At 43.5% G+C, this 21,873-nt stretch overlaps 4 protein-coding genes across 14 annotated transcripts; 2 read left to right on the top strand and 2 right to left on the bottom strand.

Moving 5' to 3' along the window:
• The first annotated feature begins 445 nt into the window (after window positions 1-445).
• Window positions 446-5,352, top strand: LOC118291393 (transmembrane protein 241). Its single transcript, XM_035619636.2, has 15 exons — window positions 446-654; window positions 1,108-1,154; window positions 1,592-1,669; window positions 1,761-1,842; window positions 1,982-2,059; window positions 2,157-2,182; window positions 2,434-2,485; window positions 2,589-2,637; window positions 3,207-3,252; window positions 3,364-3,399; window positions 3,687-3,721; window positions 3,860-3,929; window positions 4,370-4,463; window positions 4,738-4,802; window positions 5,186-5,352. The coding sequence occupies exons 1-15, from the start codon at window positions 583-585 to the stop codon at window positions 5,250-5,252; spliced, it is 897 nt and encodes a 298-aa protein (XP_035475529.2). The 5' UTR covers window positions 446-582; the 3' UTR covers window positions 5,253-5,352.
• Window positions 5,353-5,496: 144 nt separating this feature from the next.
• On the bottom strand, window positions 5,497-12,056 carry rbbp8 (retinoblastoma binding protein 8). Of its 6 annotated transcripts, none has more exons than XM_035619635.2 (19): window positions 11,889-12,056; window positions 10,938-11,077; window positions 10,756-10,798; window positions 10,490-10,585; window positions 10,321-10,412; window positions 9,379-9,451; window positions 8,953-9,125; window positions 8,746-8,841; window positions 8,465-8,526; window positions 8,267-8,334; window positions 7,747-7,993; window positions 7,396-7,537; window positions 7,204-7,271; window positions 6,817-6,922; window positions 6,494-6,649; window positions 6,366-6,408; window positions 6,146-6,233; window positions 5,918-6,059; window positions 5,497-5,785 (listed from the first exon to the last, which is right to left on the bottom strand). In XM_035619635.2, exons 2-19 carry the CDS (start codon window positions 11,035-11,037, stop codon window positions 5,682-5,684), a joined length of 1,899 nt encoding a protein of 632 aa, XP_035475528.1. In that variant the 5' UTR covers window positions 11,038-11,077; window positions 11,889-12,056; the 3' UTR covers window positions 5,497-5,681. The 6 variants fall into 6 exon arrangements, with proteins under 6 accessions (XP_035475528.1, XP_035475526.1, XP_035475527.1 ...); XM_035619633.2 differs by having other exon boundaries at window positions 7,747-8,032; XM_035619634.2 differs by having other exon boundaries at window positions 8,465-8,547.
• Window positions 12,057-12,593: 537 nt separating this feature from the next.
• On the bottom strand, window positions 12,594-18,549 carry fam168b (family with sequence similarity 168 member B). 6 transcript variants are annotated; one of them, XM_035619258.2, is made up of 7 exons: window positions 18,407-18,549; window positions 15,908-16,000; window positions 15,727-15,804; window positions 14,993-15,135; window positions 14,679-14,877; window positions 14,158-14,282; window positions 12,594-14,070 (listed from the first exon to the last, which is right to left on the bottom strand). In XM_035619258.2, the coding sequence occupies exons 2-6, from the start codon at window positions 15,975-15,977 to the stop codon at window positions 14,170-14,172; spliced, it is 603 nt and encodes a 200-aa protein (XP_035475151.1). In that variant the 5' UTR covers window positions 15,978-16,000; window positions 18,407-18,549; the 3' UTR covers window positions 12,594-14,070; window positions 14,158-14,169. The 6 variants fall into 6 exon arrangements, with proteins under 6 accessions (XP_035475151.1, XP_035475146.1, XP_035475147.1 ...); XM_035619253.2 differs by having other exon boundaries at window positions 15,727-15,807; window positions 18,407-18,547; XM_035619254.2 differs by having other exon boundaries at window positions 15,727-15,807; window positions 15,908-16,114; window positions 18,407-18,525.
• A 162-nt stretch (window positions 18,550-18,711) lies between these two features.
• fbxo45 (F-box protein 45) lies at window positions 18,712-21,862 on the top strand. Its single transcript, XM_035619252.2, has 3 exons — window positions 18,712-19,652; window positions 20,386-20,742; window positions 20,861-21,862. Exons 1-3 carry the CDS (start codon window positions 19,230-19,232, stop codon window positions 21,044-21,046), a joined length of 966 nt encoding a protein of 321 aa, XP_035475145.1. The 5' UTR covers window positions 18,712-19,229; the 3' UTR covers window positions 21,047-21,862.
• The last annotated feature ends 11 nt before the right edge of the window (window positions 21,863-21,873 follow it).

Here is a 21,873-nt window from a genome sequence, read left to right on the forward strand (position 1 = left end):
AATGAAGAAAAAAGTCCAAATTCTCTGATTTCAGCTTCTTCAATTTGAATATTTTCTGGTTTCTTTGCTCCTCTGTGGCAGTGAACTAAATATCTTTGGTGTGAGGACAAAACAAAACACCCCCAATCGATAATGAAAATAATTGTTAGTTGCAGCCCAATTTCATTTTAATATTGTTACGAAGTTTTTGGAGACAACTTGTGCCACACAAGAACATTTTGTCACTCCAGTGGATTAATGTTGGCCTTTTATAAGACTGGTGCAGATGTGTGGTGATAAACTGCCCAAGATCTGACTTTAAAACAACTTCTGCTGCGTGAGTTCAGCCACGTCGTACAGCTGCACCCAGGGGCCCCTGGCTGGCCCCTGGTTGCCCCCTGGCTGGCTCCTGCAAGGACCTGCTGCAGCCAGCATCGCATAGACGATCTTTGCGGTGACGCCGTGTTGACGTGTCACCGCGCACGGGGAGGGGAGGGAGGCGTCGGTGGCGACCGACCGGCTGAGATGAGATGAGCGGAGTTTGGAGCGTGATTCAGGATGGACAGTTAGGGAGCGGGTCATGTCCCCGCTGCACGGGTCGACATGCAGTGGAGAAGACACGTGGGCGGCTGCGTCTTCAGCCTCGTCTTCGTTGTGTCTTATTTCACCAATAAGGTGAGTGTCGAGCGTCGCCGACAACAGCCGAGTCCGAACACAACAACACCCCGTCACTTGTTGAGCTGTTCAGTAACACAACGTGGACTGAACCGAAGAAAACCACGCGCACATAATGGAAATCAGGATTTGGTGATGAATCGGTCATCAGTGATCAATAATAACCATCAGGTCTCCTCGAGTCTCTTTGCGCTTGTACTTGGCAGAAGTGGACGTGAGTCGTCAGAGCAGGAAATGAACACGAACAAGTTGTAAAGAGTTGTTGTTGGAGAGGATCACATCAATAATCAATAATATCAATAATTATCAAGAGTTAATAAGTGATGAGTAGGTAGGTATGGACATTTGGCAGGGGTTTGATGCCAGTGGTGAAGCATCTCCAATTGTTAAGTTGCAAAGTTAAAAGCCAAGACTTGAATTGAACCGATTTTCTTTTCCTTTTCTTTCCTCCAGTTTGTCCTGTCTGTGTTAAAATTCACATATCCGACGTTATTTCAAGGGTGAGTAGCTGAATCCTGAACTCTTAATACATGACCTGCCAGTGAAAGGTTAAAGGTCAAATGTTGCTCTTGATTGAAATATATCTACGTACAGTTCATCTGGCTGCAGTTCATGATTATCTCCATTACTGACAAATTTTGCTCATCGTTTTGTCGCCAAAATGCAAGAAAACAGGGAAAAATAATGATGAATTTATCAATTATCAATAAAGTAACTGTCAATTGAATAATCAATGAAATGTTGCACCTCTACTATCCTTAAACCTGTCATTTGGGGGGGGGGGCGACATAATTCTAAATCCGCATCCATGTGTATATCTTTATGCATGTACCTGTATGTTCGTTTATCTTGTTAACCTCTCGTGTGTTCCATGTACACCAGTGACGATTTGCGGTACTGTACATGTTCACTAACGAGACAAAACCGACGCTTTCAGGTGGCAGACGTTCATCGGAGCTCTTCTTCTTCTGCTCTTTGGAAAGCTGGGATGGGTGGAGATACATCGCATCACCAGGTACGGTTTGTGGCCTAGTTTAGGATTAATATTGAGCTGGACAGACATTTTATGTTTGATGTGTGTTTGTTTTTTTAACGTTGTGTTACAGATCAGCAGCTCTGCCCTGGCTCCCAGCCTCCCTCCTCTTTGTTGGAAACATATATGCTGGTTCCAGGGCCTTATCGCGCATCGTACGTCTAATAACCTCCTCCATTTTAATAAAATCAGCATTGATAAGTAACTTTATTCTAAAGGATATATAAGAAGCTGTTCAGGATTGGACGCATCAGCGGACTGCTACAAGTATTAAGTGGAGTTTTCTCTGTGCAGGAAATCCCTTTTTTCTTCACACTTCAGAATTCCTCTCACGTCGTTAGTTACTCAATCCTGAAGATCGTCCATAGAGAGGTAGGCGTCTGCTCCACCCACTGTATATGTGAACATGTGCTTTGATACGGCGCCCATCATCATCGTCGTCGTCATCATCATCTCTTTTTATCTGCAGAAGATGACGTGGCTGAAATTTGTCAGGTTTGTGCTTTTTTAAAATTCACATGACAAAGTTTCGGAAGGTAAGACCTTACCAGGAAAGACTCTCCCATTACAGTTCTCACATAAAACTTACACCAAAGCAGTGATGAATGGTAGTAAACACACATCCGCAGCTCTGAATCAACAGAAATAAATAGATATATTCAATTATATTCAAAACATACAAAGCACAAGGATGAAAATTCCCCTCTGACAAGACTGAAGCTTTCAATGTTTTCTTCTTCCCACAGCGTGTTTCTCATGCTGCTTTCAGCCATCAACCTTCCCCTCTATGATCCTCAGGTAATAATACATCATAATCAAATAATCAACAAATTATAAACAATAGGAGGGATCCATGGTCAGTGTTGATCAAGAGTCTTGTCCATGTTTGCCTCCTTTCTAGTTTGACTCCAGTGGTTACCAGTGGGCTGTTTGTCATCTGTTCTGTGTTGGTGAGTGAATCTGTTGGATTTGTTCAGGTGTTAGAAAATGATTTTATTTCATAATTTCTCCGGACTCATCACTCGGTCAATCAATTCAGTCAGTCAATTCAGAAGTAGACGGTGTCAGAGGAACAGAGTTACAGGAACAGCAGCCTGACGTTTGTAGCCAACGGGATCAATTTCTCCAGCACATGTGACTGAAAGTCGTCAGAATGGGAAAATGAAAATTACTGACTTTCTTCCCATCAGTGTTCTGTGTCTCACTGCCAAGAAACAACACACTACAAATCCCTTAAAGTTAACCTGTCGTGCAGGTTAGTGCGACAAAAAGACTGAGGAGACAATCAGAAGTTGATTTCAGCCATGAACTCTGGAAAATGTCCAGAAAATTGACATTCGCATATGACAAATAGCAGCAGAGTGTCAGAGTCAGACGCCTTCACAATAAATTTTTTGTAGAATAACATAACTATCAGACAGATCAAGACAATATCATGTACAATTGGTTATTAATTCAAATAGATAACAGCCATAAGAGTTCTAGTCTAAAGCTGGAGATGTTCTGATTCATGTTGCAGGTGCATACAGGGTGTTTCAGGTTCACTACAAGCCCAGTAACTTGAGGTGAGTTTATTCCTGATCCTTCTCTCACATGAAGTGCAGATTCTATTATATGTCAAACTAGTCTGCTGACGCACCGTCTCACTCACCACTGATCATTTTATGTTATTCTAGTGACCTTGAACAACAGTGCATCAACTATTTGTTCAGGTAAGAACAAACTGCTGTAAATGATATGGACGAGAGGCTCATATAAATGTAGTCGTCTGAGGTATTCTGTGCAGTTAAACGCATTTGTTCGTTTGTTGGGGTGTTATCACATTCTGAGAAAAGTTGTCAAAAGTCTTCATGCCCGCAGATCTGTGTTCATGTCATCATTTATTTATTTTCCAAATTAACTGCCTTTCACATAAGTTTCATTATAATTGCTCCAACCAAGAGTAGAAATATGTAGACCTCAAATAATTTTAAAGACTGATTGAATCTTTTCCTCACAGCGTGCTGTTGCTGGCAGTTGCTGCTCATCCAACAGGTGTGAATGTCCCAACCATTTCTCTTTTAACTTTAATCATGTATCACTGTAGTGTAGACCGGTTGTGTCATAACACTGATGTCATCCCCTGACTCTGAATTAAACATTGACTAAATTTGTACCCTTGTTTCTCTGAAGGCGACCTCACGGGCGCCCTGGAGTTCCCCTCCCTTCAGTCTCACACATTTCACTGTGGCTGCTGTGCCAGGTACTTTGAAGTTTTGTTTCTTCTCCACTGCATTTGTTGTATGTTTTAAAGAGCTACTTAAGTGTTTATGTGATCAAAATCCTCCTGGAACAACGGCTTTGCCAAATATTCTCTCTTGGCTGATGGGAAACGGCAGCACAAGTATAGAAACACATTGTGCAGGATCAAAAATAGAAAAATGCTTCAGGTGCCAAGTGATCTCAGAGGTGGACACTGACACGAGTAGGGAGCCATTTCAAACATTCAGAGGCAGTAGACGCAGTGCTTATTTAAATATAGTGGCAGAAACATTATATTTATCTGGTCTAAAATTACTCCTATTGTTATGTTTGTTTTTTGCTGTTAATTTAAATTTTCTTACTTGAAATGTCTTTATATATTTTCTTCACTGGTTGTCATTTGAATTGAAAACTTAACTTTTAGTATTTTTTGATCCACAGTGCACTGCTGGGTTTTTTGCTGCTGTTGGCCACTGTCAAACTAAAAAGTGGACTGTCCCTTGAGCACTTTGGGATCTGGAGATTTTTGTCAAAGGTGACACTTTATCATTATTATTAACTCTTATAGAGTTATGATTCTACAGCAGAGTATTATGGCTGCGTAATTTCAAACATGGCCCTAATACTGCGCTGTATGATACCATCTTGTGTTAAAAGAATCTAAATAATTTGGTTTCAAAGAAGAGCTGAAAAGCTGAAAATAACTTGGAGAGTTGGTGTTGTGACAAAATAAAGGCCAATTATGTGAAATCCATTTTTACCAACCAGATAAAACAAAGTAACGACATTTTGTTATCGTTTCCTCCCAGGTTACTGCCATGTCCCTCTCCCCGCTTGTTTTCCCCATGGACATTAACGCTCCTTCTCTAATTTGGTGAGTAGCTCAGCTGCCTTGATCCCCTCATGTCAGTCTTCACATGAGTCTGATCTGTTTCTCAGTCGTCAGTCCTTAGTGTCATCAAAATACAAAGATTTAATTATCATTTAATAATTCAAATTTTAATTGAATCTGGTTTGTTTCTGAGAAACATTTCAAAGAGTTTGTGCCGTTTCACTGCGTCTACTTAACTAAATGCATCATGTCATTTTGGATTCACTCCTCTGATTTTTCGTGTCACACTTTTATCAGTTTAATACTTTTTGTTAGATTTAAATGTTTCAATGTAACATTCTGAAACCGACAGACGCAACAGAACCAGATGGATCCTTATTAAACCACTGCTGATGTTTACTGGGGATATTGTTTTTGGGTTTCAGTGTGGTGGTCAGTCATGTCGGCGAGGCGCTGCTGGTGTATTCTGACAGAGAACCTCCTCAGCTGTGATCAACAGAAACTTTCACTTCATGAAGTGAAAAAAGTTATTTTTTCAAATTATTTTTGTAATATCTCTCGCCGAACAAATAAAATGATCTCTTTGTACATATCAACTGTCATGGATTTCATCTGAAACATGAGGTGTAAAAGCCAATTTCTCTGATTACTTGACATCACATTATCTTGGTAAAATTAGTCAAACCTTAGATTATGTTCAATCTAAGTGAATGAAGAACCGTGGCATTAACAAACGTCCATAGACAAGTAGTAACTTTTATTTATCTAAACATAATCAGAGCATTCCTCTGTATTTACAGTCTGCACATTAAGGCAACATGTTAAAATGAGGGACTTTAAAATGAACAAAGAAGATGAGCTTCACGGTTCTCAGCGCAGTTTTTACGTAGTGACTTTGTGTGTGTTGTGAGACAAACTTTCTCAGCTCTCCTGCTGGTTCATCTCCTTATTTGGTGAGAATAAAGCATTGAGCGGTTGTCTTCTCCGTGAACGGGCCTGAGGATTCTTCTCTTCCTTGATATAACCTACGAAGAGCATGGGAAATTATCTCAGTGGAGCCGATAGAGCTATGCATTCTATATATTTTAAAGGCACCATGTGGTTTAAAATGTTCTGGTAATGCTTCTCTACCGCGCTGCGATGGATCGTTAAATTACCTCTTTCAATGCATGTTTGTGTCGATGGGAATCCAACTTCCCAGAAGTTTTCAGGAGTAGAAGGAGGAATGTAGAGAAAACGGTGCCTGGAACATGAAGTCAACTTCTTCTGCTTTTCCTCCTCTGGGAGATGGGCGTAATACTGGAAGAAGGGAAAAAAAATCACTTTCAAAAAGGATCAATGTTGAAACCTGACAGTTTATTTAGATTCATTATCAAACTACTTACAATTTCACATTCCTTGCAGGTAGTGCCCTTCAGTTTCCTTCTCTCATCTTTCTTGCGGACTACTGCCACGTGTGCAAATGTCGGGTGTCTGACCCAGAGAGGGAAGATTAAGGTTGTGGGAAACCGACAAAGGAATCTAAAAACTTTGTCTTCCTGTCTCCGTTATATTTGAAGGTTAACAAAGCATAAAATACACAAATACATCAGTGTGTCGACTTACCGCGCTTTCCTGTGATCTGGAGAGTTTTCAAGAGGATCCCGTTCTAATTCAAACATGAACAAAAACAAGCTATGATCAGGAGATGACCTCAAAACGACTAACACAGCTCGTCTTGGTATGAAACCTACCACTGTCCTGTTCTTCTTCCTCTTCATCATCAATGTCATCATCATCATCACAGGGCTGACTCTGGCCTATGCGTGAACTGTTGTAAGACTTGTACTCCCCATTAGCCGTGGTGTCAAACATCATATCCAAACTGTCATTTGCCTTCTCGCCGAGTCCTTGAAGAGAAGACACGTGAAACTGTTACTAAAGTTTTAATCACAGCACGTTCGGCACGGTTTATAAAAACGTTTTCAGTTTGCCATTCAGCTCATGTTTGTGATCGTGATCTCAGGTGTCAATCAGAACATTTCAGTGAGCAGTAAAAGTTGTGGTTGGCATTTACCGGACACGCTGTCCCGTCCGTCCTCTCCTCGACACTGGAGTAGGCTGTGACTGACCCAAGTGCAGTCGGTATCCACCAGTTCTCCATGACACTGTTTTTCTGTTTGCTAAAATACAAATTTAAACCTGTGTCGGTCTCCATCTACAGAGGAACCTGTACGTCCAGATTACGTTTTTCAAAACTTTTCATACACATTCACTTTCAGGAAACGTCTAAAGGTTCAGGACTTGTGCTGATGACAGGAAATCTTCATTTGCAAACACATCTTTACATCCAAGGGGATATTTGTAGAACAATAACAATAACACAGATTCCGACCCTGAAAAACACCAGGTTTTATCTGGTGGAACAGTGGAAGTGGCTGTGTAGCAGGTCATGTGACTGTACCTCATACATGGACAGGGCGAGTGCAGGGTCCATGCTCCACATTGGCTCCACTTTTTGCCTCCTTTCAGCTGCGGAAGCACAGTTTGCACTGTCACATTGAATTGAACTGATACTTATGGATAAATATCAATATAAAAATCAATACTCCAATGATTTGCAGTGCAGAGGACAGCAGCAGGGTAGAAAACTCACCATCCTCCACTTCGTGTTGGACGTGTGAAGCGTTCACATCCTGCAGGGGGTTTCTGTCCCCCCCTCCTTCACCTTTGTCCAGTGGCTTCTTGAAAGCAGGACTGGCACAGGATACATTGGGCCCATTTTGTGCTGACTGAAGCTGTTAAATGTGTTTTTTTAAAAGGAATTTTAAAACAATACGAAAGAATGATTTTGTACATCTTTTCATTAACATTAACAATGTCACCTTTTTTTACACATTTTTAAAAGATGAATGAATGGAACAGGACATAAAAGCCAGGGCACTAGATTTGACCTGTTGATTTCCAAAACACACATTCATATGAGGCTTTGGGACACGTCTCTCACCTTGCTGTCCAGTGGCTGCTTCATAAAGCTCCGATTGCTTGAAGGTGTGGAGGTGCGTCTGATCAGTTCAGGTTGTGTTTTGTGTTTGCCTTCGCCCTGTGTGTCCGCCCCCTCCAGGATCCCATGTTTGTCTTCCTCTTGCCGACTCTCTTCCTTCTTCCTTTTTGCTTTGTGAATGGAGCCATCTTCTGAGAACCTCTTGACTCGGGGGAGAAGAGACGGGGATCGCTCTGTGGTCGAGTCTGGACTGTGGATCAGTGTGGACGAAGACGAGGAGCAGTGAGGCCTCAAGACACAAGAACAAACACGACTGTTGGTGACGTGGAATTAACGAGCCACCAAAGTCACTAAATCTTAAATTGTGTTGTGAATTTGCTAATCTATCTTTTCAGCAGCTTCTATAAATAAAATGTAAGTTAACTATGGTTCAAACTGGCTCCACCAGCAGCAGCTACAAAAGTTACATGCTCTTCCACCACTGCTCAGCAGGTGAACGTGTCCTAGCTGTTGTCGTCCTTACTTTGAACGCATGTTGTTCCTCCAGAGAGTGTTTGAGCTGCTCTGCTGCCCTGCAGACGTTTCAGTTTTCTGAGGAGAGGAAAGATAAATGAAAGACGAAGGATTAAAAAAAATAGTTTCAATGTCTGGCCTAAGATTTAATTAAGGATGGATTAAAAAATGACAGTGATTAAACTGTACCTGTATGAACCCCACCTACCAAGTAATGAAGTTCAAGGCCACAGGTTTCTGCAATGACCTCGTCCCTATGAGGATTCACGTCTTCTGAAAGGACACAGAGACCTGTACAATGAACAGTCACAGTACTAAGAGACACAAGACTGTGGTCAAAACCAACAAGAGTAAATCAGGGCATCAAGTAACTCAAGGGATGAAATTCTGCAAATTTCAAGTTGATGTTCTCTAAGAAACTATGAATCACGTCCTTCCTGTTACATACAATGATGATATAAGAGAGAACAGTACAGAGTGAGGTCATACCGGAGATTTGGGAATAGTCCAGGTCACATGTGTTGGGAACAAGCACTTCTGCTCTTCCAGGATTCTTTGAGGCATCAACAGGCTCCTTATTCAGCTCTACAACAAGAACAGCAAAAGTTTGAAGACGTGATTCCCTTAGGCAGGGGATTCAGAAAACAGACAAGGGCATTAAATGTTTGAATGGAGGTTATTTTAAAGCAGACTGACCGCTGAAGAGCGAGTTGTTACACGGTTGTTCTGTGTAGCGAACACTCCTGCTTTTGTCAACGTTTTTACGTTTCTTCAGTCTGTTTGTCCCAGGCAGCGAGCTCGGCAGGACCGGTGAGTCTGGGATGATGCCTTCTTCCTGCTCTGGGGCCGAGGCCTGGTGGGGCTCTGAGCTGATAAAAAAGCAACACAGACACGGCAACATCTAACTGGGAACTTAGATTCACTCCTGTGCAGAAAACCACGGATTTAAAACTCAACTTGAGCCATAAATGTGTGCTCCTGTAGAAATGTCTTTAGGAGACTTGAAACCACTACAGAGACCTACAGGATTTGAAGCCATTTTACAGAATATAGAAAAATCAGATGCAATTTTATTTATTTCAACATTTTTACCGTGTCACAAGATGTTGACAACACGCTTACCGAGACACCTTTAAGTTCTGGACTTCAGCATGTAGTTTTCTGTTTTCATCCTCGAGGCGGTTTCTTTCATTCTCTGTGGAACAAATTTTAACCTTTAACAAGGAATCATCACAATTTAACACTAAGCTCATCAGTGAACCAGAAGCTACTGTACAGTGAGTCCATATAAACTCATAATACAGTCAGTCACTAATGTCACAGGCGTCGTTTCTATATTTAAACTTAAGACACAGTGGTGCCTTGAGCTAAACGCTGAGGTCTGAGTTCTAACTAGTTCATAATGACAACCCGTAACATGCTGATGTTTGACAAGTTCACCATCTCTTCATCATCTCACAAGCTAACATCCGCTCATTAGCACCAAACACAAAGTACAGCAGAAGATCAATAGTCATGCTGGTTATAAAAAGGCAGTGTATAGAACAAATGGAATTTTTTACCTAAAGATGGCACTAGAGGAATAGTCAGGATATCTCCAAAGTTTCCTGGATCCCTTGTGCAGCTAAAGTGGAGGCATGTTAAGCTATCTCCTGAGGACAAGCTTTACCTCGCTGGGGTCGCTACAGTAAAGGTCACCAGCCAATAGTTGTTGAGACATTTCAGTCCAATGTACAACAGACCAATGTAGCCATCTGTAGAATCGCGCAGCTAGTATGGCTGAAAAGGAAGGACTGAAAAACTTGATGGCTACATGTTGTAAATAAAAGGCCATCTTTTCTTTTGCATTCTAAAGATAAACGCTATTGCAAAAACAGAATCCTTTTCGATATCTTCCTTTTGCTGTTTTAGCCCATTTCTCAAAGTGCTTCAAGCACATAGACTCAATTGTAAAGGCAGAACATAAATGTGCTCCTTCGGTCTTTCAACAGGTAAAATGTTCTTCTCTATTTAGTCGCTGCTCTATGTGACAGCAGAAATAAGAACGACAATGAGTTTGCTCACTCAGTTTTGCGATGAGGCACAGATTCTCCTCTTGGTTGTTTTTCAGGTTCTCCTCTAGGATGGCACATCGATCACACTCTCCTGCTCGGAGCCTGGAAACAGTGAGACATGGTTGCTTGTCTGTCTCTTTTCATATGGTTTCAACTCATCCTGTCCCGGAGTAAGGTACCTTTCCTCCAAGAGGCTGATGGCATCCTGCAGACTTTTGTTTTGCTCCTTCAGCTGCTGGCTGCGACTGTAAAACACCTCAAGCCTCTGAGCATCTCTGTAGAAACCAAACACAATGCAAGAATTCAGTCGATTAACAAAGAAATTGTGAATTGTTATACATTTTGAGCAAAAAATATTAAACGCCTGCAGCCTCTTGCTCGTCACATTTCAGGATTTTAAAAATGCTCATGTAATTATCATCACCCTCATTATCTTTATACTCACAGACAGCGCTCCTTCTTCAACTTGCTCACTTTTGCCTCCAGTTCTGAAAAAAGCAACAACAAAAAAAGGCACTTAACCCCTGCGTTGATTTTGTTTACGTATCGTATCATTGATAGTTGACATGAGCTGATAAGAAAATTCAGTTGACGCATATGCACACAGTGGATCGTGGGCTCAGCTACCTTGAAGTGCGTTCTGGTGACACTCTCCAAGCTGTTTCCACAAGTCCTCAAAGAGTTCGGCTGGTTTGTTTGTCCCACTGCTCGCTCCTGGGCTGCTCATCTTCCGTTCACTGCTAAATCACGGGCGTCCCTGCCACGACCTGAGAAGGTAAGTGACACATCTGTAATCATTTCACACGTTGGTCTCTCAATGTGATATAGTAAGTTCTACATGACACTGCCAGCTCAGCCTTTATCTGTCTAGTTGTATTTAATGAACATATTGAACATCAAGTCAAAATCTAGTTTTAGGTTATAGTATAAGTGCTCATTTGTTGCTAAGTTGTTTATCATAAAATTATTCATTTTTCCTGTGTGTCAGTAATTGACATTTGTTGCCAATTAATTTTCTCCACTGAACGAAAAATAAACAGACAAAATGTGTTTTTCACTCTTCTTCAGTTACCGTGGCAGATTGTGTTGGAGAGAAGGCTCATGTAATCACCTGCTTAGTTTTTTTTTTTAATGCCTGCCACTTGAAACACAGTTTCTGAGGATGACTGCACAGAAGATGCACAAATGACCATACAGTTAATGAATAACTTCCTCTCTGGAGTCCTGGGTGCTCTCTGGGGCCATGTTCAGTTGGGGCCCAGGAGCAGATCTTTAACCCTGGGGCCCCTCGTGAGGTGACTCCGGCCCTGACTGAGAAATGTTTTCATCCGGCACAGGACAGAATAGGATTCACCCACAGTGTCTAACAATATCTAGAAAGCAGTGTGTAAACTGTAACAGTGTTCTTAACGACTTCCTGGGTTTTTCAGACCTTTCTTATTATCTTGTGAGACACGGAAGTGAGTGTAAACACTATTCGATGCATTTCTCGGCTATAAAGTTGACGTTAATGACGCTTTAGCTGCACCTCGACGAGAACAATACACGCTGACGTTAGTTAAATTCAAGGACACTTACTGCCGCCGGCCTCCAGAGTTAACGCGACATATACCGAGAGACAAGTAGTTTTATTCAGCCCTGTAACCGACACACTGACATGTTGTTCGTGTGGACTCCGCTCTCTCGGGTCTGTGAGGAAACTACATAAGACTCGAAACTGGCGCGCCCCGGTGCATGCTGGGAAAACTATCGCTTCTTCTTCTTCTTCTTCTTCTTCTTCGAGGTTTAACCACGGGCCTCGGGGGTTGTGTTACTGCCTCCCTCTGGTCGTAGTTAGTCCCTGCCGTCCAGCCCCGCCCACATCCGGTGCGTCAACAGTGCTTTTAACGTGGAAAAATGGTCATGATAAAACTAAATGGTGAATTTAGAATCATATCAGGGGGGAAAAGATCAATTCATGTTTTGCATCATTCTTTGCATCTGCGTGTCCATCTTTGGGAATGTTGAATTTTATCTTTTGGGTGTATATGCATTTATCATAAAGTTTCAAATAATGATCAGAATATAAGAGCAGTAAGGGACAATTATTGTGATGCTATAGAACGTTATTAATAAAAATAGCGGGGGAAAGTGCTTGAAGGTCATGATTGATCTTTCCCACAGAAAATCCAATTGTTTTGGGATTTTTTTACTTTTCCTGGGCAGGTTCTTGACACTTCATATCTGCCTGCCAGAGGCTGTTTGGGGACAAAATATCGCACTATACAAAATGGAAAACACTGCTTGTTCTTATATTTGTTTTTATTTTTGGTCTTTCTTTAGAATACAAAAAAAGAACCAAAATCACAAAAATAACATTTACAAAACAGATTGTTCAACTGAGGTTGACTGAAGCAACATAGAAAAGCATGTCTGAAACGGTTACATTGGTGGGTTAGCCTGGAACCTTGAGGTAAGCAATGTGAAAAAGCTCAGATATCTTTACAAACCGTTTTCAATTAGTGCCTGTACTCAGAAGTGCTATTCACGAATGGAGTTTAACCTTATCATTATTTCTTAACATGTCCACAGTTAGCAGAGATTTAATGATGTAGTGCTTCGAACCTAAGGACTAACTGACTACTGTAACATGTAGGTTGAAAATTCATGTTGCACCGTATGGTACCATTTCTAATTGGTTGAATGTGCTTTCATACAAGCACACACACCCACAACATTCTCTCACACACAACAAGGATCCTGCTCAATCAACGGGTGCTAATGAACTGGAGGGGGAAAAATCCTCTGCTTGCTCCCCACCCAAAATACATGTGGCTGAAATCAGAGAATATTTCTAAAGATTGAAATCACCCAAAAGTGTTTTAAGCAGGGAACAAAAGCTACTTCAGACTTTTGGAAACGTTGACACAATTTTGTTAAAACATGTGGCAGGACAGAACAAAATAAAACACTTGAAGCGATTACTTGTTGGAATGGCCGTCAGTTCAAGGCACAAACTCAAAGTCCCGTCTTTCACGTAAAATACAAAAATGGTAAGACATAATGCATACACTGCATCACTGAAAGAAACAATAAAAACTAGCATCGCTTACCAAAAACAAAGCAGTGGAAAATCGCACAGTTTAGTCTGCACTGGATTGTGCAGATATGTTTTTGCATGAACAAACATTTTTTGTCTTTTCTTCACATAATAAGACATGGTCACTGGTGATTCAGCATTGGAGGTTATTACTTTTCTTTTTCTTTTTTTGTTCCTTTGGATGTGTGCCTTTTGTTGATTTTGCATCTGTCACAGCAGGTAGATTGAACTAGCATTACTTCATATATCTATATTTACACATGCATTCAACATCATATGTGTCCTCCAAATTAACAAAGAAAATTTTTCCTAACTCCCTTTTCACCACTTACGAGTTTAAGCTATAAAAACCTGCATGACAGTCCACAAAAAGTTTGCATGGAGGCTTTGCTGTTTGATATGAGATATGCAGCAGGTTTTAGAGGTGCTGGCGCTGGGATGCAGTCATATTCATATTCTGTTAAGGAGGGGGGGGGGGGGGGGGGGGGGGGGGGGTCATAGGGACAGGGCCTATACTTCACCACTTCCCTGTCTGAATGGGCCTCTCTCTATGTAGTTGGGTTTTAGATTCACATTATGCTGGAAGAGGAGTAACTGGTTTCAGACTTTTGCAGAACAGGTCTTCTCCAAGAGCAAAAATCACTGGAGTTGAGTGTGAATGCATATCTACCATCTTCTGACCTGCAGGGAGAACAACACACACTAGTACGATGTTGAAATCTGCATTTGTCTTTGGTGCAAAGTTTGAAATCCATACGTCATACTCACGCTTCCCTTTCTTCACCACTGTGGTGGCACATAGCTGTAACCGGGCGTGCCCGGATGCCGATATGTGGGCATCGTGACTTGGTGGGGGGAAACAGGCGCTGGTGATGGATTTGTCAACAAAGTTCCTGAGACATAAAATGAGCACAACTTCAGATCAAGAATTTCTATTTAATACATGAATTTGATCTCATTTACCATCATCTAAGAGGAGAACATGCAAGAAACATCCAAATATACAACAGCGTGAAATAACATGTGTGAACACAGAACCACAGGCCTACACATAAAACACAAATCTACATATGAATGCTTTAACGTCAAACATGGTACATCTGATCCTGTTCATAGATAAATGGTCTGTAATCCATATCAAAATAAATTAGGTGAAGTTACTGAAATAACTCATCTGTAATTTTCCTTAAATCCATAATCATCTAATAAACTCAATGTTTCAGACAACTTGTAACAGCCAGAATACAAAACTTGTCCATAATTTGGATTGACAAAATACGGTGGCTCACCAGCGGACATGGCCATGGTGGTGCCGGCTACCATCCCCATGGTGACACCGTTGTGGCGGGGAGGAGGGATGGATGGGGCATACATGGCTGCAGGCATCCCGTTGGGCTGGACCACCGTTGTGTGATGAATGACATGAGGCGGAGCTGCATACAGCGGCTGTGTGTAGTAGGTGCCCTGCTGTTGTGAGGGCATTAACGCCTGGATCACAGAAAAGAGCAGCATGTTACAACTGAAAATGGAGAAAGGTGACATGTGAGTGAAAAGGTCTTCATGCCAGACCTAATGGGCAGGTCATGACAACATACGTACTGACCTGTGCATATGGGTTATGTTGGGGGTAGGTGCTCCTGACAGGGTAAATAGCAGTAGGGTAGGGGTTGGGTGAGGAGGAGTATGGTGGGACGGTCCCCGTGTTGGGAGAGCAGGACATTTTGAAAGGAGTGCCGGGAGCGTAGCCTGGAGTGGGAGGAACAAGCCTCGTATTAGTGCTGCCAGTTATCAAATCTCTCCCAGTAGTTGGTTGTGGAGGAAAAGCAGCTGGAATGATTTGATTATTTAATTTGGCGATGAGTGTCACCTTCCTCTGACATGATATGATTGTAACACAGTTTGACAGGACAGGTTTTCTATATGGGAGAGTCAGGTGCCCTTTGGCAGAAGCTACATCTTCACTACAGTCGGCAGATTAAAACTTGGAGCTCAGTAAACACAGAGAGTGATCTGTCTGCACTGCTGCAGATTGAATGTTTAATTTACATCCACTAGTTGTACACTCTCCTTTCTAGAGTCTCATTTCTATATTCTGGAAGAAAAGAACCCAAAAGAAAAGGCGGTCTCACTTTTCTCCTACATTTTTCATATTTTTTTAAATTTTTCATTTGGGCCCCATGAAATCCTACTTCTCTGACATTCTTTGCGGTGGTATTCGTATGGTTCATTTAGAGAAAAATCTAAAGTGTTGAATACGATCATTTCAAATCAAGAACACTGTCATAAGTATGCGCAACATAGCCATCTCCACTATCTTAATTAAAAAACTCTTCTTACCACCCGGGAAGGCTGCGTTCGCTCCTGCGTAGACATTGTGACTGTAGGCTGGAGCTGCTGCGTAGCCAACAGGGAACCCTGCTGCCATGAGCACAGAGAGAACAAAAGGTCAGCACTTGTTACGTTTATTGACTGTTTAGGCTATTTTCCTGGAATTGGGATAATTTACCCATTAAATTACCTGGGTAGCCCAGACCCTTAGTATTGGTAAAGGGGATCCCTGTTGGTGAGGGGCTGTACATCGGATTCATTATGATTCAAGTTCTCACAGGTGCTGCAGTGAGAGAAGCACAGCACAGTTTTAGGGCATGACGAATTTCATAGGAGGCAGAGATGGACAGACGTCGCCGACGCTCTGGAGTGTGGTTTCAACAAGTTGTGTCCGAGTCTGCTGGGGGGAAAAAGAACAACACATGACTGACGAGATCTGAAGGGCATTAGTGGGAGAGAAAAGAATATCTAATATTCCGGTGTATTTATTAATTATTTCCCTGCATCATGCCGCACGGTAACATCTACATTTAATGCAGCACTTCTGATCAAAAGGACTTTAATTGTTCTCATGAGACTATAAAAACCAATGAGATGCTATAAGTTTTACAAACCACCAGATGTCGCTGTACTTGGTTTGAAGCCCAAAAGCTTCTACGGGCCTCATGATTAATGCAAAGATCATGTTGGTAAAATCCAACACAGTTTCCCTGAGCAGCTCTCCGTGTTTACTGACAGACTTTCCTCCACAGATATGAAAAAGGAGAAATGGTGAGAAAACACAATAAACACACTCATGTGGTGATGATACGAGACTCCAGACTCCAGCACGTTTCACATTTAACCAATCAGAAGACAGAGCAGACTGCAGCCAGGACTGACTGACCCTAATTAAACTTGCAATTTAACTGTAGAGTCATTTCTCCTCAGCATATCAAATGCAACACAGTGTGAATTATTCACAGTTATTTGTCTGTGTGTCGTGTGAATGGCTCCAACATCCACCGACCAGACCATCGAGAGCGAGCCGAACTGCTCCTTGACAGGGACTTTTTTTTTTTACACAAAACCATCACACTACACTAATCCCATCTTACTTGTGTAACTCGCTTTGTTAAACTATTTCACACATTGCAGCTTTAGCCATCCTCAGCATGGCGCTCTCCAGTGGACGGGGTAGAGAACATCTTCACCACAACAGGTGATGAGGCTGTTAATAGTCAGCAGCACAAGTGTCATACTGAGGTCAGGATGTAATCCGGTAGTGAGAGGAGAACAGCGAGGGCTGCCGGGGACTTGCTTGGGATGACCTTGTGAGGTCACAGTCACTTTTGTTCCTTTATCTTTCATGTGCACATATTCCAAACTGGAATTACAACATTTCCTGGAAGCTGCTCTCCCGTTTTACTTCGGTACGCCTAATTCATCACGGTGCGGGAACTAGGCGTGACCTTCTGCCAGAGCTGCAGAGCACAGTTTAAATTTAACTTGAACGAGCACTGCCCCATAAACATCTCTGTGTTTTGGGAACTTTACTGTCATTTTAAGTTCTGTAAAATGCAATGTACAGAGAAGCAGGAACCAACGCGTTCAAACTCGCATGGATATTTAAACAGTTTTGTAGAATACAGTTTCAGTTTTGCTTTAACAGTGGTGCATTACACAACTTTCCTTGCTCCACATGATGCTCATTAGTCGAACAGGACTTTGGAGTTTTGTCTCTGTGCTTCAGCAAACACAATTAAAACTCACTACGGGCAAATACTACAGGGCACCGCTGTGGTTTGGGGAAGACTATCTCTAATGAGCAGAACATAATTGTCCTATTTATGGAGAGTGCAAACCACAGGTTCAGCATAGGAGGTGACGTCAGAAACTGTCCATCATTTTCATGATCGATTAATCTGATGAATCCATGATTAACTTCGTCAGTAAGAAGTCACAAAACAGTGGACGTGCCCGTTACACGCCTACAGATGGTTGGTATTTTGGATTGAGGAAATTGTGATGATTAAAAATAAAATAAAATAAATTGTTCAACCGATCAAATAATCGACTAATCGTTGTCGTCGCCGAACACATCCAGAACAATGAGCAGCAACGGCTCAGCACATGTTGGGACAGTGTGTCTCCGGTGTCTGGTGCGAGGATGAGCTGCGTGTCTCGGCCCCAACACAGAAACTTACAACAACAAAGAGAAATCCATCCCCGAGACACGCAGCCTGTCCGCGCGCGGGCAGCGGCGAGTCAGGCGGCCACACACACACACACACACACACACACACACGGGCTCCCGTTCACAGGTGACGTTATGTTTTTCTCTGCGCGAAATAAAGATGGCAACCTGTCAGCAGCAGCAGAGCCGCCGCCGCCGCCACCGGGGCTTTGTTATCGTGAGCGGGCTCATCGCTCCGCCTGCGGCCGCCCGGGCACGTCCGGCCTCTGCGGGCACATCCCTGCGTCCGCGCCGATGACCCGCCGCCGCCGCCGCTCACCTGTGTGACCGCGGGCAGCCGCCGCACCGTCCGCGGGCAGCAGCGGACACACGGGGGCAGCTCGTCCGCAGGCCGCAGAAACGCACACAGCACACAGCTGCGTCCCGCGGACCCGTCGGGTCCCCGCAGCGGTCCGCAGGTGACACGCACACGTCGCTGTGCACGTAACAACCGACGGTACACATGGGAGTTACCTGTACGGGGTCGGTCGGTTGTCGTCTGTCCCTCCTCTGTCCTCTGCCGTCAGATCGAACGTAGCCGCCGCTTGTTTGATCCAGATGCTTCGCTCAACTCTTTTGAGCAGCGCGCGTCACTTCCGTCTGGCGTCACGTGGTCTGCATAGTTTTAATAATACACCTATTTTTTTAATCCTTTAAATGTTCCTGTTCCAATGTGTCGTGTTTTTGTCTATATACAATTTATATATATATTATTATTATTTTTTACATTTCCAAATACAAGAATGAATTTAAGCGGACAGTTTATTTATTTATTTTTCAACCCCCCCAGAATGAGGTTCCAGCTTCTTTGTGCTGTCAATGTCACGTGGTCGGTCCGCTGCCACATGATAATGTGAAACTGTCACACTGCTTCACTGCACAGTTGTAATACTGCTGCAGTGCCAACGTGTCGAGCCGAAACTGTCTTAATCTGTCACCGTGTTTCGCTGCTACACTGTTGTGTCACTGTCACTGCTTCACTGGCAGCTCCTCCGCAGCGCTGCCCGCAGGTCCTCACAGGAAGTACAATATATTCGCGTCGGCTGGTGGCCTTGTCTTTATTTGACAGTTTGTCCTCATTTGAATAAATACACATTGGATTTAATCTATATCGACCGCTACGTTTAGTATTTAGGCGCCGGGAGTTTTTTTCTCAGCGCCACAGTGAGTTCATCCGCTCTTCCGGGACCTCCACGCATCGCCTCCATTCAGCCATTGAAGTGAGGGGGAGCGGGGTCCGGACTGTTGTGGTTTCGCTGCGACCTGTGTGCGTGATTTCACGGGGAAATGTCGCTGTATGCGATCCGCATCAGGAATCATTCTTCGGTGTAAGCTCAGACTGTTGTGTCGACTGGCGTCGTCGGTGAGGAGCAGGGCTGCAATGTCTGGCGCTGTCGGTGGAGGAGGAGGTGGAGGTGGAGGCTCCTCCTGTCTGGGCGCAGCGGCGGCCAGTTGCAGCAGCTCCGGCGGCTCTGCCTACGCTGCCGCGGCCGGAGGAGGCGCAGGGGTGGCCGGCAGGCTGCCGGCCCGGGTCCTGGAGCACATTTTCTCCTACCTGGACCTGTTCGACCTGATGCGGTGTGCGCTGGTCTGCTGGCACTGGAGCAACATGCTGGCGGATGAGAACAGCGAGGTGTGGCGCAGCCTCTGCGGCCGGAGTCTGAGCGATGAATCCCTGCGGTCAGATATCCTGTGCAACCTGCCCACCTACAAGGGGAAGGTCGGTTTATCAGATTACTCATGTGTCTGGATGGGAGAACCGTGATTGCTGACGAGCTCCATTCGAAGACCTGCCTGCTCAGTGCTGCACCTGTCCCTCGAACACACTGTCTGATAATGGCCTACACTGCACACTGCCTTCTGGACGCATCCTTAAGTGTCAGTGTTGTGTGCTAGAAGACCCTGGTGCTTCAGGCCCAGTCTTTTGTAAACAAATACAGAGTAATGTATGTCATAAACCTGTATGTTTGCTGAAAAAGAGTCAAAGAGGGACTGGAGATCAAAATTGACAGGCTACTCCAGGTGCTTGTTGTTGCCAGCAGCACATATTCTTGAGTGTGGGCATCATATGTTGGGAAGCAATTGGGTATTTTTAAAGATCATGGGAAAATTAAAAAAATTCCATGGAACCATAAAGGAATCAAGGAGAAAGTCAGACATCAGCTTGAGACCTGCTGATCCAGCAATACTAGATCAGATTCTACACTTTAAAATGGCAAAATCCAGTTTTAAGTTCTGAGTTAAACCTTTTGTTTTTTTCGTGTTATGGTATTGATTATGTCAAACTGCACTTAACACCCCCTAATCATCTACGTGTTAAACTCATTATATGACACCTTACAGATACTTTTCCAAATCTCTAGAATTCACAACAATAGACACAATGACTGTACCAAAGATTATGTCAATCGTAATCGCTGTGAACAAACTGATCAGTTTCTTGTCCTCCACAGCTCAAGGCCTTTCAACATGCCCTGAGCTCCAATGACTGCTCGCGCAATGTTTATGTGAAGAAGAACGGCTTCACCCTGCACCGCAACCCCATCGCCCAGAGCACAGACGGTGCGAGAGGCAAGATCGGCTTTTCGGAGGGGCGGCACGCCTGGGAGATCTGGTGGGAGGGCCCCCTTGGCACCGTGGCCGTAATCGGCCTCGCCACGAAGCGAGCGTCGATGCAGTGCCAGGGCTACGTGGCCCTGCTGGGCAGTGACGACCAGAGCTGGGGCTGGAACCTGGTCGACAACAACCTACTTCACAACGGGGAGGTCAATGGAAATTTCCCACAGTGCAACAATGCACCCAAATATCAGGTGGGAGCAGGAGACAATGTCTGCATGTTGTTTGTGATGTTTGAAATGTTTGCAACAGTTGGATCCGGATCCCAAAACGGGTTTGCTGCATTTGTTTTGTGATCATATTTGTCCACAGATCGGGGAGAGAATACGAGTGATTCTAGACATGGACGACAAGACGTTAGCCTTCGAGAGAGGTTTTGAGTTCCTTGGAGTAGCGTTTCGCGGACTGCCCAAAGCCTGCCTATTCCCTGCTGTCTCTGCAGTATACGGCAACACTGAAGTCACCATGGTGTACCTGGGGAAGCCTCTGGACGGGTAGAAGCAGAACAACACGTGCCACCATTTAAACTAACAGAACACCGGCGAGTCTTCTGTCTACAGTGTGCCAGCCATGTTGCACCATGTCAAAATGTTTTGGAGACTAAGTGGTCATGTTTCTCCCGAGCAAAACCACTCGGTTCACGTACACAAAGAGAACTGTCGTCCTCTCTGCTACAGCTGGACGAGAAGCCAGAGTGAAGATTTTTGGACCACGGGGCAAAGGGAGGTGTGGGAACGCTCATAAACATGTTTCTGTATCAATTAGTGGAGGTGTCCACTTTTACAGTTTAGCTGCTGGCCTTTTTTTTATTATTATTTACAGGACAGGGGAACGTGGCATTCATGTCTGCTCGAATGAGGCCAAAACTATTCTCAACTGTGGCAAATACTTTAAGACATCATTTTAATAAGTGACACATTTAGGTGTTATGAAATAACTTTCCTCAGTATGAGTTAATGGAAACATCTTATTGTGCATTAACGCAGGTGGGATCTAATCAGTGACTAATCGTTCGGATGGTTTTATGCCAAATCAATGTGACCTCACGTTGTATATTGATAAAGGCAAACAGAGGAGCTGGGGACTGTCTGACATGCATGTGCATGGACACTGGAGCGGGGACTGAAACATTTGTCCTTTTGAAGACACTCATACAGTACTGGTGGAAACTATACCTGTATCATATTAATGTGTCCTTTTTAATGTGCTTCTGTAGTATTACACACTATTTATTGGTTTTATCTATGGTACTATTGTTACTGTATATTATAAGGCCTGAAAATAAAGTCTACGTGGTGCCACTCTTAGAATAAAGACAGTGTGAT

The sequence above is a fragment of the Scophthalmus maximus genome, chromosome 21 (genome assembly GCF_022379125.1).
Source record: "Scophthalmus maximus strain ysfricsl-2021 chromosome 21, ASM2237912v1, whole genome shotgun sequence".
NCBI lineage: Eukaryota > Metazoa > Chordata > Actinopteri > Pleuronectiformes > Scophthalmidae > Scophthalmus > Scophthalmus maximus.